At 38.2% G+C, this 20383-nt stretch overlaps 2 protein-coding genes across 3 annotated transcripts in view; one reads left to right on the top strand and one right to left on the bottom strand.

The window, feature by feature from the left end:
• LOC135673590 (probable sphingolipid transporter spinster homolog 2) overlaps window positions 1-11661 on the bottom strand; it is a 34401-nt gene extending 22740 nt beyond the window's left edge. Inside the window, exons 1-6 of the mRNA XM_065182655.1 lie at window positions 11395-11661; window positions 9391-9522; window positions 6191-6292; window positions 5587-5691; window positions 5428-5503; window positions 4136-4210 (exon numbers count right to left, since the gene is read on the bottom strand). Coding sequence (XP_065038727.1) covers window positions 4136-4210; window positions 5428-5503; window positions 5587-5691; window positions 6191-6292; window positions 9391-9522; window positions 11395-11597 — 693 coding nt within the window. The 5' untranslated portion in view covers window positions 11598-11661. The remainder of the gene's footprint in view (window positions 1-4135; window positions 4211-5427; window positions 5504-5586; window positions 5692-6190; window positions 6293-9390; window positions 9523-11394) is intronic.
• A 494-nt stretch (window positions 11662-12155) lies between these two features.
• On the top strand, window positions 12156-14868 carry LOC135673589 (probable rRNA-processing protein EBP2 homolog). 2 transcript variants are annotated; one of them, XM_065182653.1, is made up of 3 exons: window positions 12156-12287; window positions 13215-13268; window positions 13716-14868. In XM_065182653.1, the coding sequence occupies exon 3, from the start codon at window positions 13722-13724 to the stop codon at window positions 14601-14603; it is 882 nt and encodes a 293-aa protein (XP_065038725.1). In that variant the 5' UTR covers window positions 12156-12287; window positions 13215-13268; window positions 13716-13721; the 3' UTR covers window positions 14604-14868. The 2 variants fall into 2 exon arrangements, with proteins under 2 accessions (XP_065038725.1, XP_065038726.1); XM_065182654.1 differs by lacking the exon at window positions 13215-13268 and having other exon boundaries at window positions 12177-12287.
• Window positions 14869-20383: the final 5515 nt, after the last annotated feature.

The raw sequence follows: 20383 nt of genomic DNA, 5'->3' as shown, positions 1-20383 counted from the left end.
CCACTCATCGCGGACTTGTTCGACCAGTTGGGCAAAGCCAAGTATTTCTCAAAACTCGACCTTCGGTCGAGGTATTGGCAGGTGGGCATTGCTGAAGACGACGAAGCGAAGTCTACCTGTGTGACCAGGTATGGAGCGTTTGAGTTATTGGTGGTGCCTTTCGGCTTAACCAACACTCCGGCCACGTTCTGCACTCTCATGAACCAACTATTCAAGGAGTATTTGGATAAGTTCGTGGTCGCCTACTTAGACGATATCGTCGTCTACAGTCAAACGCTCGAGGAGCATGTCAAGCACCTTCGGAAAATTTTCAAGATTCTTAGGGAGAACACTTTGTTCGTGAAAAGGGAGAAATGTTACTTTGCTCAAACGGAGATCTTATTCTTGGGGCATCAAATCGGTGATGGCTCCATTCGGATGGACAAATCGAAGGTGCAAGCAGTTGCGGAATGATGAACTCCAAAGAAGGTGCTAGAGTTGAGATCTTTCGTTGGTTTCGTCAACTATTATCGGCGCTTCATAGCAGGGTATTCGAAGCGTGCAACTCCACTAATGGAGTTACTGAAGGAGCAGCCTCGGAGTTACCGATGCATTGAGTCGGAAAGTGGAGCGTGTGAATGTCGTACAATTGGAGGGTAGAGGCCAAGCAAGTCAGTTGCACTTCAACTTCCTTTCCAGGATCAGGGATGGACTGTATAGTGATCCCCAGGCAGAAGCCCTGATACAGCTCATTAAAGAAGGCAAGGCACGACAGTTTTGGGTCCGGGAGGGACTTGTTTACACCAAAGGGAATAGGGTTTATGTTCCTTGAGTGGACAATCTGAGACGTGAACTTTTAAGAGAGTGTCACGATTCCCTTTGGGCTGGACACCCAGGCATTCATAGAACCTTGGCTCTCGTGGAGAGGGCCTTCTATTGGTCGAAGATGGGGACTAATGTGGAGGAATATGTTCAAACGTGCCTCACTTGCCAACAAGACAAGGTAGAGCAACGGAAGCCGATGGGACTTCTAGAGCCGTTGGCCGTATCAGAAAGGCCGTGGGAGAGCATTTCCTTGGACTTCATATCAAACTTGCCCGTAGTAGGGAGACTCGGATCGATACTCGTGGTGGTCGATCGATTTTCAAAGTATGCAACTTTCATTGTTGCTCCCCTACACTATTTAGCAAAGGAGGCGGCCAAGCTGATGATGAAGGATGTGGTGAAGTATTGGGGAGTCCCGCACAATATCATCAGTGATCGAGACGCTCGGTTCCTAGGACGATTCTGGACCGAGCTATTCAAATTGTTGGGGTCCAAGTTATACTTCTCCACAAGCCTCCACCCCCAGACGGATGGCCAAACTGAAAGGATAAACTCGCTCCTAGAGCAATATCTTCAGTATTACGTGAGTGCCAATCAACGAGATTGGGTGAAGTTGTTGGACATTGCCCAATTCTCCTACAACTTGCAGTGGAGCTATGCGTCCAAAAACAGCCCTTTTGAGATCATTCCAGGACAACAACCGTCAACTCCTCACACCATGGCAATCGGGTATACTGGGAGTAGTCCGTCAGCCTACCACTTCGCAAAGGAGTGGCACCGAAATGCAAATATTACGCGGGCTTACTTGGAGAAGGCGGCAAGAAGGATGAAGAAGTGGGCAGACTTAGGAAGGCGACCGCAAAAGTTCAAGGTCGACGATTTGGTGTTGGTAAAACTCCAACCAACATCACTCCAATTCTTTAGGAACAAAGTACACAAAGGATTGGTGCGCAAGTATGAAGGGCCCTTCCCAATTATCAGTAGGGTGGGCAGCGTCTCCTACAAGTTGCAGCTGCCGACGTGGTTCAAAATTCACAATGTTCTTCACGCCAGCAACCTAAAAGCCTACCACTCGGATCCGCAAGATGCTTCCCGAAGTATTCCAACTCGGCTACCCCCAACCAGAGTCTCCTACAAGAAGCTAGTTGAAACCATTTTAGCGGATCGCAAGATAAAGCTACCCAATGGAGCTGAGCAAACCGAGTACTTGGTGAAGTGGTGAAAACTTCCCCGAACTGAAGCCAGTTGGGAGCCCGAAGATGCCCTGCGACATGAAGAAACAATTATCAACAACTACCAACAAGCGTCAACGAGGGCGTCGACAGTTTAAGTGGGGGAGAATGTCACGAACGATCGTCGCGCACCTGCAACAACTCCGTTCAACGAACCGTTCGTCGCTCTCATCTACGTGTACAGTTGATTGGCAGCATGTTTTGTCTTGGTTTTAAGTACTTTTGCTTGTAAAAATGTAAGTTCGAACAAGTTGCAGCGCTACAGTGTGATCGCTCACCGAACCGAGCAAAACAACCCAAAACAGTCATTTTCGCGTGCCACGGTGTCACGGACAAACTTCTAAACAGGATGTTTGATGTAATGCTTATGTATGTCCGTGTCTTTTGGTATGTTCATGCTTTGTACAATATGTAGAGGGATGACCGAAAGCTTAATAGTCCCATTTTAGTTAGGTTGGTGGCCGCTTTAGGCTTGTAAATAAAGGTTGTGTCATGTGGACACGTGTGAGAGATTTTCGGTCTGTAATGGACCATTTTACCCTTTGCTGTGCAACTGTTCAGAGCTAGTAAAGTCTGTTTGTAATTTGTATTGTCTATAAAGTGTTTTCGGAGATGTTTGCTTGTGTATCCCGAGTGAGGCGTTTTCTCTATCCTGTTCTCTCTTTTGTGGGTCCTAAGGGACCATGGGAGGCTTTGGGGAGGCTGACCTTTGCGGACGGACACGCAAGGGTGCCGCACGACTTAGGCAAAACCGGCTAAGTCCGTGACAACGAGCTGTTTTCTGCAGCCCGCTGCCGCACGTGAAACGTTAGCCATCTCAGCACCCTGGAACCACCCGGGTGGCACTATGGGGGATGGGGCTTCGGTATAGTGTCGGGCGCTGAACAACCTTTCGCAAGTTCGCACGTAACCTTGACGGAAACTTGTTGTTACGCCCGGCACCCGGTGAGCAGCTGTTTGTGGACTTGTAGCTGTTCGTTCAACCCTCTAAAGTCCTTGTTTTCCTCCTCTCCCTCTTTTCTCTTGTGCACGCAAGGTGCTCGCTGAATTGCTTATAAATCTTCCCCTTTTCGCGAGACGTCGGGACTTGTCCGTCGCTCGTTCTTCGAACTAATCAACTTTCTCTTTTACAGGTCCTTTAGGGCCTGTGAGAGGTTGCAAGTAGTCTGATCTTTGCGGACGCAAATCGCAAGGGCGAAGCACGGCTTAGGCAACGCAAGCTAAATTCGCGTCTTTGCCGCAAGGGTGCCTCGCGACTTAGGCAACGCAAGCTAAGTTCGCATCTTTGCCGCATTGGTGCCTCACGCCTTAGGCAATTCCAACTAAGGCCATGACAGTTCGGAACCTTGGCATCTTTTAGCGCCTAGCACTACTTGACATCAGCAAGTTTGCTATTGGTGCAGGACCAATTCAAACGGTATATAGAACCATATGTCAAAGTTACTTTTGTTTCATATTTTAAACGTGTCATAATAAGCGCAGTTAACATAAAGTCCTCCAGAAACAAAAATACATATGCTTCATAAAAGTTCCCCGTAAACAAGATACATATGCTTCATGAAGTTCCTGGTAGTGTGTCAACGACATGGAAAAATTCAGAAGCTTGGATACGTATAGTCAAGGTCAAAAGGTAACAAGTTAGCTCCGCCACACAATTATATAGAATTGGAAACAAGTTACCTCTGCCATACATTCTGATGGAATTGGTACGAGTTATGTCCACTGAACATTATTCTACAGCTTTTTATTATGTTCACATTCTTAACTTTCGATTTAATTAAACTGTGTTCAAGTGATATAACCAAAGTGTTTGATGAAGCAAGGTACGATGGAAATATCAAACAATAGAAGAAAAAAAAAGATCTGCTAAAGAAACAGGAAGATAAAGATTAAACAGTATGGAACTATTCAACATATGTCACAAAATGACAAAAAGGCCAGAAAAGGTACTATCAAATCAATTACTGAACACAATAAAGAATAAACCATCAAAACAAAATTAATCAAATAAACATCTGACACTCAAGTGCTATATCAAACCACATTTGATCATAATTATAACAAACAGAATGTTAAGTAACATCATAAGAGAAACTAACCAGCCCACCATATACATAGCCAATGGCAATGCCTGTAGGTATACACATGTAGAAGACTGCAAGCCATGCTGTTTTCTGATGCCATGACATGGAATAGAGCAACAAGTCAATCCATTGAGGAAAACAAAGGCTGATGATCATACAGCGGCTAATGTAAGAAGTCAATACAAGAGGAGAGTGATTTAGATTATTATTGAACCATTTTGTATGGTGCAAAAAAATCATTAGATCCATCTCAAGTGAAAAGACTCAAGAAAATTGTAATAGTCAAAAATCTATATGTACCACATCCATTAGTGACTTGTTCTTGCTGTTTGTTATATAATCAAAGTTCTTCAAAGACAGGTAAATTGTCTATATGTCACACTAACTGATAAAGATCAATCTCTAAAGTTTGACAAATGGACTCATCTGGCCTTTTGTTTTCCAGCTAAAATCCGGTTTACAAGTCTGAATTTGTTCCACAAGAATTGGAGAAGTAAAACCTAACAATAATGTATTTTCAACCCTATATTCACAGCTTCCTTAATAACAATAACTAGAACTTTTCTATCCTGTGTTTTAATTTTTCATGTAATCCTTTAATATTCATATTTTAACAGCATGCAGAACTATGATTTCCTTCCTGTGTGACAACTGTTGGATTCTACTCTGTACTAAACAGTTAATTCATACCAATGCATATCTTTGTTTCGGTTGAATAAATTGAGCATAAAGTCATGTGTCCCCAAGTTGCCAACATATACAAGAATATGCACGTTAGTGTCCGCTGATGCATGTTAATGTGACCATCGAAAATGTATAGAATCTAGCATATTGTTGAGCCTGTGGCCAACAATATGGCAGAATGCAGCACAGCAGCAAATACCATGGCAGGTTGGTACATCCTAGGCCAACCTGACATCAGTACTCACCTTCTGTATTGCTTGACAATCATTAAAAGAGTTGTATTTTCAACTTTGGAGCACGAATTTCAAAATTTATTTTATACACTCATCCCATTTGACAGCTGCTGGTTTGTCAAAACACAGCAAAGCCAACATCACAAAGTTGAATCAGAAAATTGTAAGATAAAACAATCTTGCCCATGCTAAATGACAATGGCAAGGAAATATTTTCTTGATGAATCAATTGAATGCAAAAGCCATAGAAAAATCACAAAGCTCTCTTTAGTTTTTTATGTCAAATAATTGAAAATTAACAAAACAAAACCAAGTGACAGGATATTGCCATGTATATGAAAAAAAAAAGGCTCAGTGGAATGAGCTCGATCAAGTTTTAAACAAACAAACCTGAGAAACAGGTGCATTGTCATCTATAAATGGAGCTGCAAGACTAATGAAAGAAGCCTCACCAACACCAACCAACCTAAGTACACGAGTTAACAGCATTGGCAACTCAAAATTAATAGCAAACGTTAATGAATCATGTGAAACCAATGAAATGCTCACATGCGGCATATCGTAATTGACCAGAAATCAAATGCACAACCACAACCAGCAGTAGCAATAGTCCAAACTAACAGCCCTACTCCAATTAACCTAAAAGGATTGTGGCTGCAAAAAGAAAACAACAATAATATTATAAATCAAATCAAAACTAATTAATTTGACAAACAGATACCAAGGAAAAATCTATGAGAAACTGTAGCGTATTGCTGAACAGTCTTTCTAAATTCATCATGCATATCAAGAATATTTACAATCTAAAAGTGAACACATAAGGGAAAGTCCAGTGCACAAAGATCTCATGACATGGGTCTTGGGATGGTCACTATACACAGTTTAATCGCTTCAAGTGAACAGGTTGTTTCCGCAACTCGAATCTGGTAACCCAGATGGCAAAGGGGCAATCTTACCTTAATACCAAGGCTCAACCACCCCTAAAAGTTGATACAACAGATACTAAGTAATCCCATGAACTAAACTTATCTTGCTTCAAGAACTAATGACTAAACTTTCCATTCTGTGCAACATAAAAATTATAAAATATTACTCTGCAACAAATAGTATTATATCCTAGAGATTCAGGTAACTGTTCCAGAAAAGAACCAACCTCTTTGCTAAGGATGCAAATATTGGGGAAGCCACTAGTAGCCCAACCATGAATGCTGATGAAAGTACACCATCTTCAAAGTAATTCAGGTTGAAGTCTCCTCTGCATGAATGTCGGTTAGGAAGCACAAAACGAAAAATAAACCAAACAAAGTATTAGTAATAAATACAGAATTTAACACAAAACCATGGTTGCTTGTTTGATAGTGTGTCTAATGTATAGTTGAATCCACATGTAGCTTTTGTTTATATAATCAGTAAACGGCAAGCGATTATGGTATAATATGATTACCCTCAACTAAGATAAAGAATAATTATCTCAATGTTATAAACACAAGCAACTCCAAGAGCATTTTCTTTTCCCAGAAACAAGCATATGATGTGTTCATACTACCAAGCTCCCACACTAACGGTATCTGTTTCTACTTGGATTCATGATTCTAAGACTATTACTAAAAATTTTGCAATAGTAGAATGCATCAAATTTTCCTACCCTATTATCTGAAATGTATACATTGAAAGCTTACTCTTTCAATATGTTATTATGATCTCCTCATTTGTTCCAACTATAAGTTAGAGTTGCTAAAATTAATGCAATAAGCAAGAAGTTCTACTTCTAATCCAATCACTTATTAGTAATTATTTTATTGTGAAATTACACCAAATTTGCCCCCATCTTCAACTTTCCAAATGCAGTGAATTTCTTAATGGGAACAATCTATGATGCGCCAAAATGGCAAATAAGAAAGTAATAAGACTAGTGTATTAGTAAAAATCTATGCATTGAAATGCATTTCAAAGAAAAAACCTTTTAAATAGCCAGCCAGTGCATAAGGCTTTGACAACCGGAAATCTAAAGGTTCGGATGTAAGCAGCCATATTTAACCTGCTGGATAGTGATTCCTCAATTCAAACCCACTACTCCCAACTTGCAGTCAGGCAAACTTAATACATTGCAAGCTTCGTCATCTGATGTAGAACTCATCTATGCAAAAATTTTAACAAAACTAAGACCATTCATCACATGGTCAGTCCATGTACATCATACGTGTGTGCTCCATTATACAAATAAGATCAGAATCATCCATCAAAAAAGTCCCTCTTAAATTAGTATCCAGCATGTCATATGTCATCCTTGACAGGGAGAGCATAATCCATCACATACTATTCCCTATCACTAATCAATCGTATCAAAGTTGTCCATCAAAAACACTATTGACAATTTTTAATGCTGGGGACCAAAAAAAGATGAATTGGTAAATCAAATGAAATTTTGCATTTAGCCATTGACTCTGTTGCATCCTCCAATCACAAGATGATTTCACAATAGCTCAATTCAAACTCCTCTATCTTAGCATCATGTTCATCAGCATCCTGGCCACAATGTAGAGCAGCAACCTTACGAATGTACCAATGACCGTAAAAGTGTGCAATTGCACAAAACATAAGCATCATAGTTAGTTACAATCAAGCATGCTAGACCGCTACTAACTTGTGTATGATCTTTGGCAAATCTAAGCCCCTCACAAGAAAGTTCCATGAACTCAAAATACCAGTTCTGAAAACATAAGAATCCCAGTTCGCAAAAAAAAAAGTCTCAGCCTTGTATCTATATTAACATGAGGCCCCTCAATATACTCATCCATGTGCATATATTTGCACGAGTATGTGTGAAGCTAGCAAACTTAACTTACGTCCATTCCGAAAGAAAAAGAAAAGATGTTTTAACTTCAGAATACAGACAACAGGATTTCAAGGCATCTTAGCTTATTCCGGGACGGGGTTTAAAAAGATGCCTGGGCGCTCACCTAGACGCTCGGGTGAGGCGAGGCTCAAGCACCTCAGGCCTCGACCAGGCGACGCACTTCAATAAAACGTTGCCTGGGCGCTCGCCTGAACCCAGGCGTCGATCGCCTTGGGATAGCGCCCGATTCAAACGAAGCAACCGAACCAAACTATTAAGTCTAGTTCGGTTAAATAGTAGTTAGTTGGTTCGATTGAACCAACTAAGCTACATACAAACCACCCCCCCCTCTTTCCCCTCGCATGACCCTGAGTCATAAACCCTAGCGCAGCTGCTGCCTCTGCCATTGACGCTTCCTCTGTCGCCACGCATAGGACCGACACTTCCTCTATCACCGACGGACGGGACCGACGACCTAGCTTTCACGCAATTCCCTCTGCCGTCGTTGCTTTCGTGTGCAGCTCCTTCCACCATTGAGGGAGAGGACCACAACTTCATGCGTCACCGACGGACACCTCTGAAGCTTACTTCACCGACGATGTCGCTGTTCGCAACTTCCACAACCGCTGCTACTGCCGCCCGCAGCTTCCTCCGCCACCATCGCTGTCGTCCAAAAATTCCTCTGTCACCGCTGCCCTCTCCTTCTTGCATAGGTATGGACCCACATTTTTCAGTTCCTACATTCATTAAAGAGTGTGAATTTAGTGGTACTCCATCCACAATGTTGTCTACGGACTTCCCCTCTTATTGGCTTTAAGAAATTACCTCGATAAGTTAGTGGTACTCAATCCACAGTGCTGTCTATGGCCGTCCCCTTTTATTGGCTTTAAGTGATAAACACTGGTTAAGTAAGGGGCTATGCTCAATTGCCGAGAAAGGAAAACGCTAATTTAATGCCATATTTTTATTTATATAATCATATTTGTCAATTGTATTAAATATTTTTATATTTTAATATTTTAGCGCATCTCGCTTCGCTTGAACGAACGCATAATGCCTCAGGCATTTTGGGAACTTAGTGTCATTTAACACCAAGCGCTTTTTAAATCACTATTATGGGAAGTGGAAGAATGACCATCAAAACATTTTATTAATTGCAAAATACATAAAAAGTTAAAACTGCAATTAGAAAATGATCACAAGATAATTCAAAATATGAAGCATGAATACCATGAGTGCAATAAAGCTGACACAGCTGATGATCAAATTCTTTTTGGCATATCACGAGGACTACTTAAAACTTGTAAATTTAAGTTCGTGCCTGAAAATAATAACAGTTCTGTTTCATACAACAAGATGAAAATGCATCCCAGTCAATAAGCATTTAGACTTATGAAAATGAGCCAAAAAGTTAGCATAAAGTCACAAAGTTCATAGTTAAAAACTCATAGTTACAACTGAAAATTGCAGTGTTAAAGCTTAAGAATATCAATCAGATATTTTAAAATGAATCTTACTGAATTCCGGTACCCGAAGTGCATGTGCCACTATCTGTGCAGGTCTTGCGACTACCATTTACACCATTACTTGCTATTGCACCCCGATCAACATAATTCAACATGTTGATTATGCAAAATATCACAAGCAATCTGCAAATAGAATAAATTTCTCATAAGATAAATGATTGATTAAAAAGTTAAGTGCTACAAAAAAATTCTCTTTCCTTCATGTTCGGCTTGATCAGAAACTTTAACAAATACAATTTATAAATATTCCAACTCACATTGCATGCAAAGATGCATAGACCCAACAACTTTATATAAAATTCATATATAGAAACAATTACCAATTCATATCTTCCATGTATACATCTACTGGCTTCTTATCACAAAAAAAGGCAACACATTAGCTTTGAGCAACAGGTAAAATGAAGTTCCAAATTATCAACTTTGGGTCCTGCTCCTTACTGTAGCATGCAATGCAATGACCTCTTTTTGGCGAATGCAAGTAATTAACATTGCATCCAAATGAAAATAGAAAAGCAAAAGAACAAAATAATATAAGTTATTTGTGACAATCTACAGTACTGAGATTGATATGAATTGTTCTAAAGTACATAAAATTATACAAGCTATTACGTCTATCACTATATAATTGTTCGATATAATTGCCACAGGAAAATGCACATAAGGGCCATCACACCAGGCCCTGACCGTCCCGTATATCATGCAGGTAACCTAGATGACAGAAATACATGTTAGCTCATAATACATTGATGCATAGAACAACAAGGTTGGCCAATTTCAGGTAGACACAAACTAAAGTGCTTCAGGAATCCCTTCCCCAAAGTAAAGAATCAGTTGAAAAGCATGGTGCATCTTAAAATTTTCTGCTTAACATAAAATACTTAACAATTTTATACTGTGTCCTAGATCCTAGTCAAGGACTTATCAAAGTAAATCAGAAGAAAAAAATTGTTATTGCTTTAAAGTAATTTTCACCTTCAAATAATATAACCATTAGGCAAATCATACAATAGGACTCAAATAATTCAAATTGCTTAAGTAGAATGCAATTTCAGCATAAACTAGTTTGCAAATACCTCATAAACGCCTCTCAAGACCAAGATAAGATAAAACTATACAATTTTCTAAACCATGACCTGCGCCCTAGAAAAGCAAATAAACAAAGCACAAACACTATTCAAACTTTTATATAGCAAATGCAAATGAGCTGAGACTGTAATGACAATGAGTCAAATGGAAAAGAAACAATATTATAATTATCAATTAATAATAAAAAACAAATAAATAAGGTACAACATCATTCTAATTTATATAGTCAACACAAATGAGTTGAGACCATAATGACAACGAGTCAAAAAGGAAAAGAAACAAAATTAGAATTATTAATTAACAATAAAAGAGCAGTTTATAAGATACAACCATCATTCTAACTTGGATAGTAAATACAGATGAGTTGAGACTGTAAGGACTACGAGTCAAAAAAGGACAATAAACAACATTAGAAATACAAATTAATTACAATTCAACACCTGAACACATTAAGAAACATAAAAGCTGTGAATTTCCTTCTATGCTTCTGTTTGTTATGACTTCAACCAACTATTATATGCTATAACTGCTAGGACACATTCACACTTGATGTTGCACATCACAAAGAATTTTGGAAAATTGTAATCTGATTAGCCAAAGGTAACTCAATTGGGAACGTTCTAATTTTCTGACCCACAAAAAAATTCAAAAACCTCCCAGGTGAAGTTATCTTATATTTCGGAGGCACCAGGACAACATCAACCAACCCAAATAGCAATCTTTATCAAGATTTCAAATTTCAGCTGTTAATTCTCTAATTATCAGAAATGGGATTCAGAGCAACCGGACAACCAACAACCTCGATTCCATTTTATTTTAAATGAAGAAAAGAATCAAAACCCTACAACAAGCAAAGTAGCAATCAAGACATCCACAACAACAGAGGAATGACAGGGTCTCGTGTACCTCTTGGGCGTGAACCAAGAAGGATTGGGGTCGGAACCGGGGATAGGGTTGCCATCGGGACCTTCAGGAAGGGCGATCGCCATCTCGGCCTTCGCCGGAGGAGGAAGACGAGAAGGGGGAGATGGAGAGGGAAGACCAGCGGAGTCCGGGTTGGAAGCGGAGTCGGTTTCTGCGACCGCCACCTCGAATACCGCCTCAACCATCTACAGGAAGAAATTTCTCCCCCTCCCCGTTGCTACGGAAGACTTGAATACGACGGGAATAGGAGAGCGGTAAAAGGATGAAAAGATGTTATCCTTTTATTTATTGTTTTCCTTTGTAATCGTGTTGACGGTGTGGTGTGGATTGGTGCGGTAGGCAAGATAACGACACGCTTTCATACCCGTTCACTTATTGGTCGTTACACCTACTAATGGGACCCAGAAATGCTTTATCCAATCAAAAAAGGAGTAACTGGGATCTGAATACGAATTTCTTTGCGTGCTGTACAGTCGACAAACTCTGGTGACCGGCTGGTGAGAAAAGCTCGAGATAAAGACGGCAACAGAGGGGTGCATCAAAATTTGGTGATAAAAGCTTACAGCTCATATTATATATACCCCCATATTTATTTGGTTTCCTTCGTATTAACGCCCACGTTAACTTGTGTTACATATTGAATTTATGCGATCAAGCTTATTATAAGATATGTACCGGTCCGGGCGCGAACCGGCACATGGACCGGGCCCATTTCGCGATCCGGTCCGACACATTAAAAGCAGAAAAATAGTGTTAGGGCTCGCGACCTCCACTTCTCTTCCCGCCGCCCTCTTCTCCTCTTCCCCGATCCCGCTGCTGTTGATCCTCTCCCACTTGCCGCACGCCGTCTACTGCGCGCCGTCCATCTCTTTCCGGTATGCCTTCTCCGCTGCCTCCTCTTTCTTTCCTTGATATTATTTCGCTTCTTCGTTCTTCCTCCGTTCCTCTCCCTCCCCCAGCAGAGTTTTGGTACGCCGGTACCGGCGGTATGTACCAGTTTGGACTGGTTCTACCAATAGTAGGCTTCCATGTTGTCATTTCTGTATCAGTTCTTTCTCTGTGACATATGAACACTATGGTCAAGTGACAGGGAACCTTGTGGCAGAAAACTTCGTTGTTGAAATAGTCATTGCTTGGAATAATATAGGTGCCACACCTGCTTCTGGACCTCCATAGGAATACGTTACCTTATATGCATTTCCTATGAATAGTACCTGCTTCTGTAAAATTGTATTCACTGCTACACCCATCTATGAAAGCCAAGATTTATGGACAGCAACCATGAACCAGTTGAAACTTGTGTAATCCTTTCGAAAGGGTCTTTATATTCTATTATATGAATCTAGATTATTCATTTGATAGCAAAGTTGTCATCTTCTTTGTAATATGTCTACTATGTAGGTGATGTACTAAAATATAAGGGTATTGGACTCTTTACAATGTATTATGTCTCTGTTCTAATGACCTCTTTTATGATGTTGGACAATGATAAAAAAAAAAAGGGTCATAGACCTGCTAATTAAGATTATAAAAGTACTTGAACAGGAAGTGCCCAGTAGCGTAAAGGTAATTTAAATCGTGAGATCGTCCCTAACTATTACAAAGTGGCAGAAAAAATGAGCTTGTTTAATGTGTGTTGCGGTGGACAACATAATTTCTATATCCACATGCATGAGAAGCGGATTGTTGGTGGAAGAATGTGCTGCAATTTAACAATACAACTCTAGTTTTTGGATCATTTTTCACTGCTAACTGAAAGTCAAACTTTATGAATTTTTAAGTTTACAAGTTTTCTTTTTCAGGGCTATTAGAAGCAAATTTCAATAGAGATAGCTCGTGTTGGGGGAAGTTACAAGGTTTGTCTGCTGCTGCTTATAATAGTACATTCTGGTGTCTTCAACAATCATAAAATGCGAATGACACTTGATGTTCTTCATATCGTTTTTCTTTTGTTTTTCCTTGAGATATTTCTTTTTTTCATAATTATCTCTACCTGTATGTTTCACCTTTAGCTTCTTAATGCCACTCGTTGGCATGATGATTCAGATGTAAATTTGTCTACTCTTTGAGTTATATAATACTTTCTACCGCATATTGTGCCGCCATGTTTCCATTTTTTACCATCTTAATTGATATTTGGATGAGCCGTCGGTGATTGGTTTTGTTTTCTTCTCCTTCATTCTGCTTATTAGCTTAGTATTTGTCCCTTTTCTACACATACGAGGTTATGGAGGCAAATACAGCCAGGTTTTTCCATAAATTAAACTACAATTTTACTAATTAATTGTATCATTTTTGTACAGTCCAATATGGTTGCACTCAGAGGTAAAGAACTTCAACTTAACGAGGAAGAGTTAGAGGATAGCAATGTGGGTAATGTTGATGATGAAGAATTTGAATCAGAATCAGAATCTGAACCTGAAGAAGTGGCAGTGAGTGAACCTGCAAAGAATGCTGTTTATAACAAAGAGGCCCTTCTTGAAAAGCTCGATGATATAGCTTGGCCGCAAAACGTTGAATGGATCCACAAGCTAACTGTTGATCATGTTGTGGACCAAGAGGTTGATGTAAATGATGATCTGGCACGTGAATTGGCATTTTATACCCAAGCATTAGATGGCACCAGACAGGCCTTTGAGAAATTACAGTCAATGGGGATTCCATTTCTTAGGCCACCAGACTACTACGCAGAGATGGTGAAGAGCGATGCCCATATGTTGAAGGTGAAAGGCAAGCTCTTGGTTGAGAAGAAGAAGATTGAGGAGGCTGAAGAGAGGAAGAAAGCAAGGGAAGCAAAGAAACTGGCTAAAGAGGTCCAGGCCCAGAAGACTAAAGAGAGGGCTAAGCGCAAGAAAGAGGATATTGAATCAGTTAAGAGATGGAGGAAACAGCGGCAGCAAAGTGGCTTTGCTAGAGGGAAGGATGAGGAACTGGATTTGTCTCCGGACGAGGAAAAGAGCTTTGAGAAGTCGAAGAAAAGGCGCACAGGGGTGGCTCCTGGTGATAGGTCTGGAGGGTTCAGAAGGAAAGGAGGCAATGAGAAAGGTAGGAAGCAAAGGGAATTTAGAGAAGCTAAGTTTGGTCATGGAGGAAGGAAAGGTATGAAAAAGCAGAATACAGCTGAGTCCACAAATGACTTCAAAGGCTTCAACAAGGACAAATTCTCTGCAAGCAAAAGAAAGAAAAAGTGAAATACTACGCCAATCTTTCTGCGAAATTTGAGCCCCAAAATTTAGTGTAGGATTATAATTCTGCGATCTGCATGAGAATTTTGAACTTGATCTTACTAGGAAATTCCATCCCATGTTTGTCTGTGGAAGGGAAAATTTCTTATCGTGGGAATTGGTAACGTGTCTGTACTCAAATTTATCACTTATGTAGTTTGTTTTCATTTTTCGAACATATCTGATTATTTTTCTATTATCCAATCAACATAGGACTTTTGGTTCTACTCAATTTCAAAGCGTTCCATTCCATCTGTCACACAAATTTCTTGGTTTTTATTGTCTTGGAGTAATCTTTAACCCAAGTTTTGGAGCCTCTCCACAGATATAATTAGCTTGCCAGGACATTATAGTTATTTTCCCCTGCTGTGATGCTGAGTTAGTAGCTCTTTCTGACAGAAACTGCTCTTCTCACCCCAAGATCCATTACTTCGCTTGAGCTATCAGGCAAAGCTCGGTGTCTCTCGGTAAAGCGGCGAGTGGTTTCTCGGATGAGGTTTTCCCTGACGGCACCGTAGTGAAGAAAGGAACAAAGGTGGTGTACGCCATATTCTCCACGGGAAGGATGGAGAGCGTGTGGGGGAGAGCCTGCAGGGACGTCGGCTTCATGAGCGAGTCCGCCTACAAGTTCTCCACCGCTGCCATGTGGAGGTCACCGAGAACCACCCGGTGGTGCGGAAGATGGCGCTGACCATGCACATGAAGCATGGACCGAAGGTGACACTCTTCCGAAAGGAGGAAAGCAGTATTCATGAGAAGAAATAGTAGAGAATTAAGCTCTCAAAGGTTCCCATGGATGGATGGATAGATACTAAGCATGTTTGCGCTTCCAAGGATGCAAAACCCCGGAAGGACTCATCAACGAAAAGGAAGACAACATGTTCTGCAAACTCTTTTTCTCTTCTTTCTTTCTTATGTCGTGTCATATACAACAGTCGTAGACTGGTATACTATTAAGTTCAAATATACAAATGATATAGAACATTCATTTGATAGCAATTCGTGAGTGAATCCCTCCACGGGATTGAGATATCGTTTAATTTTATCGAGTCAAAAAGTATCAAAAAAAAAATTTGATGAATACTTGTCGAAAACTCGTAACTCTAAAATCGAAGTCTTCTTTCGAGACGAAAAAAAAGGAAAAAATATTTTTTTAACAAATCTTTTGAAGGTATCACCTAAGTTAATCGACAAAGATTCGACTATTGATAGTAAAGAGAAAAGGAGAAATTTGAGAATATATATTAAAAAAAAGAATTTTAAAAAAGCCTTAACAAATTTTTTGACGATATCACCTAAGTTAATGGATAAAGATCCGACTATTGATAGCAAAGAGAGATGGAGAAATTTGAGAATGTATAAAAAAAGAATTTTAAGAAAGATAACGAAAATGACCCTAATTTAAACACAGTCCAGCCCAAAACATCAGAAGAGCTCACTGAGATTTAGCATCCACGATCTCTACGAAAGGGGTTTGACTTTTTCTTTCTACGTCAAAATCAAGATATTTTAGATTTTTAATCAATAAAGATGTTGTTATATTACTTAAAGATTCATTAAAGACATGTTACTAATTTATAATATGTCAATAAATCAATTTTCATTAAAAAAAATCATGATTTTTTATTTCTTATCATATGTAGAATGATAATAAATTGAAAAAATGATTTAAATAGCAACCTTCAACATCATCCTAAGTTCCTCAACATGCAAACTATAGTAATGATTTTTTTTTCTTGCACTTGACAATCGCATGTAATTTTTTTGACAAATCATTTATTGGAAAACAAACAAGCACCAAAATATTTTTGATTCCTTTTCATTCAAGCCATGATAATTATTTTTAAAATTTTACTTATTAAATGTTAATTATATCATCTTTTATATATATATCGATGAGAAGAAGTTGAGATGACAAGCACATAAACCCTAACATAGTTGATAGGTTGATCAATCTAATGATTTGCCAACCACACCTTACCAATATGGTAATCGAATATGAGGAGACATGATATAACCAATTACACGTTGTCGAATGATACGTGGTGATCATTCGACCCTAAGAAAGGAATGTTACATCATGCCCTCATCCAACACATCATACATCTCCTCTTAATACTTTGCAATCTTAGACGTAATCATTCCTAGATTACCTATAAAAAGGATCACAATATGCATATTTAATAAATCCATCTATTCTATCACATTGATTAATCTTGGGTTTTTAACTTGAACAAACTTAATTGTCGGAGAGGCCATAGTGGAAAATACTCTCAACTCAATTATTTCATAATCAATATATTGAAAAATTACGAGTGAAATCTTAGATAATTTTAAAACGAGTTTCGATTAGATTTAACTCACCTTTCGGATTCTAATAACTAAAATTATATATATATATATATATCACATTATTTGCACAAGTTTAGTACTTTTGATAAGATCATTATGTGTTTGGTTTAGCTAACGATCTTTTTATATTAGTTGCTTCCAAAGCAATATTTGCTTCACAACAAGCTAACAATCTTCGACTTGGCAAACAGGTTATTTCTTGAGAAGCTCGGAGTGAACGTCGATGGGGCCTTCGTAATTCGATATCGTCTCTCAAATTGAGATGTTCCTCACTAGCTAGCCATAAGGTCATACGGTACACCATCAAAGTATCGATTACACTCGAGTAGGAAAGACAACATTGACTATATTAAGAAAAAAATATTTAAGTCAAAAAAATATTGAAATCAAAGATATTATGAGATTGGGCGTTTAGATAGACTAATTATATATTATCCCTTATACTTAGATCCTCTTAACATCATAGCCCTTATATTTAAAAAAATATATTAGAATTTTTATAGTTATCAAAATAAAATAAATAACTCTATTTGTCCTAACGTCGTCATCAACTACATTGATGGAAAACATAACACATGACACTATATGTTGAATCGATATGAAAGTAATGAGCAAAATAATAATTTTAACATTCCTTCTGTTTCCAATGATTTTATCGATAAAAAAATAATTTCAACATTTCACATGCCGAAAATAAAAGGGATATTAAAATTATATTGTTTTCTCATTATTTTCATATTGATCCTATGTGTTTTCTATTAAGTAACTAACAACATTAGGGTAAATGAGATTATTTGTTTCACCTTCAGAATTATAGAAATTTTAATATAAATTTTTTAAGTATAAATATCATAAAACTAACATGATCCAAATATAGAGGATAGTATATAATTAATCTCACTTTGATCGAGCTCAAGTTAGACTAACCTTTGAATCAACTCAAGCTTCGGCTGATAGGACATAATGTTAAGTGTGACGCTCACTATTAGCCCGACCTTATGACTATTCTAATACAAAGTGGGGGGTGATAGCTACATTAAACATCGAAAAATTATGCTAATAAATAATTTAGTACTTAAGACTCGAGAATTAACACAAAAACATAAACTCAAAATAGTGAACATAACATCTATATGCTTTGATGCTTTAATTGACATCCACAAATAACAATAAAATTTTAATCAATTATAAAAGAATTATAAGTTCGCGTGAGTTTACTTGCCATATACTCCCTCTCATGTAAACTAAAAAAAAAAAAAATCCTTCCTTAAATTTATTAAAGATCCTCATAGCACTGCATCTATCGTAGGATGTTTATTGAATTAAGTAAACGCTAGTGATCAAAATATCTTTTTTTTTCCTTCATATAGAAGTCTTTATATTTCAATTAATTGTCCTCCAAGACTTTGATTCCACGAATTCAAGATTTAGAAAGAATTTAGAGGCCACATCAAATATTTAGATTATTTAAAAAATAAGTCAACCCTTAAGACTCGTCAAAAGAGATTATAAGGTCGCCTAACAACGTAAAGAAGAAATCTTAGCCCTACTCTCGTATAATCTTCCGATGGTCAACCCTCGATTAGCACAAGCAACTTGTCACCCTGTGGAGGATAGATTGCAAGAGAAAAAACTATGCAAACAGAAGAGGAAGTCAACTTTCCCAGGGAAATTTAACCCTGAAATGAAAAGAAAAAGACAACCTTGTCATGTAAGAGGATGATTCCTTGGTGATCAAGCTACTACAATACATGTATTCCATTTGAGTCATCCAGCGTCTTTGCTTGCAGAACAGGGCATGGATTATTCATGTTAGAAATGCTATGGTTGATCCGGTCAATGAACACAAGGCAGATACAGCAAGAAGGTCATGTACATCTTCACATGAAATGATTGAATCAGAAGACTAATTTAGATAGGGACTGCAAGGAAGATGATCGTCCTCTCAACCTTGGACGAGCTTGATAATGAGCTATGAAGGATTATATCGAAAGATCGACAATCTCGGTGCATAATTAAGTGACTATTAAGAATATAAATTAGGATTTTGTATCGACTACCGGCTTAAAATTTAGAAAATTTTAATTGTTGTGACTTTAGGTGAACAGAAAATAAATATATAAATATAAGATTTTATAAGCAAATAGCAAATCATATTCCAAACAATTAGAAATATATTGTTTATTATTATTATTATTATATCTTCAAGATGTTTAGATTGTTTTAACCTATGTATCCTAAGATGTCCCGTTTTGATATCATGGACTTAATTGATTTTATCTAAGAATCTACGTTGATGAGACATTAATTAGTTAGTATGTAGACTTTTGGTTAATTATATAACTTATTTTAATTCGACCAAATCTTTGTGCTTGTAAGAGCATGATTGTTAATCGTATTATCTAACCATGCATAAAGGTTTTGACTTTGACCATCAAAGAAGATGAGAGACGTGCATGGAAATAACGACACATGAGAATCCAAAAGCTAAACGATTAAGAGTAAGCAGAGGCTTACGTAATGGAAAAGGATCACTTTGAATTGATGCCTTGGCCTCATCATCTCCACAGTAATATCCACACCGACTGCTGCAAGTTCTCGTCTTTCTCATCTTCTTAACTAATCCATCTATGCCAAACACCATTCTTATCCTCTCCTTCTCCGGAGACCAAAATGTCCCTCATATTTCATTTAATACATCCTCTTAAATCTTCCATTCCCATCACCAATATCATGTGACCAAGTTGACTTGTCTTGATCTGCTTTTTCATGTGTTGTCACGTTTGAAAGTTAGGGAAGTTCTACCATGAAGCTTAACATGTCAAGTAATTGCAAACCTCCTCCATATATGTATAATATTAATTCTGTGACCATTATCGAAAGATTAAATGCACTGATAAAAAATATTTCTTTATTATGTCATAATTTCTTTGACCAACCTGATTCCATGGGTATACTAACTATTATCATATCAGTGGACAAGTCAAAAACCCTATTTGGCATATCCAACTTCACTGTTGCATTGAAGGATAAACACATGTGCAATGAAAAGTTACAGTCTCTCTGTCTCTCTCTCTCTCTCTCTCTTCTTCTGTTTGGCTCGAGTGAGCTTGCTAGAGATAAGGTTCATTATGAGGTTTCCATTAAAGAACTTTTTGTTTGCCAACATGATGCTGAAATAATACTTGAAAATGAGGCCAAATATCTTAAAAGTTACCACGGTTGTGTGATCTATCACATACAGGTTCACATAGTTCAGCATGTTGCCATCTATCCACTCGATGTCTCTTTCAGGTCGTGATAAATGTGAGTTTGACTACTATCTAATCCATGTATCTTCATGCTTTCTTTCTTTCTTTCTTTCTTTCGCACCTAAATAGATTTGACTGCTATCT

This window comes from Musa acuminata, chromosome BXJ1-5 (genome assembly GCF_036884655.1).
Source record: "Musa acuminata AAA Group cultivar baxijiao chromosome BXJ1-5, Cavendish_Baxijiao_AAA, whole genome shotgun sequence".
NCBI classification, from domain to species: Eukaryota; Viridiplantae; Streptophyta; class Magnoliopsida; order Zingiberales; family Musaceae; genus Musa; species Musa acuminata.
The sequence above is the reverse complement of the archived record's forward strand: the minus strand, read 5'-3'. Positions and strand labels throughout refer to the sequence as shown.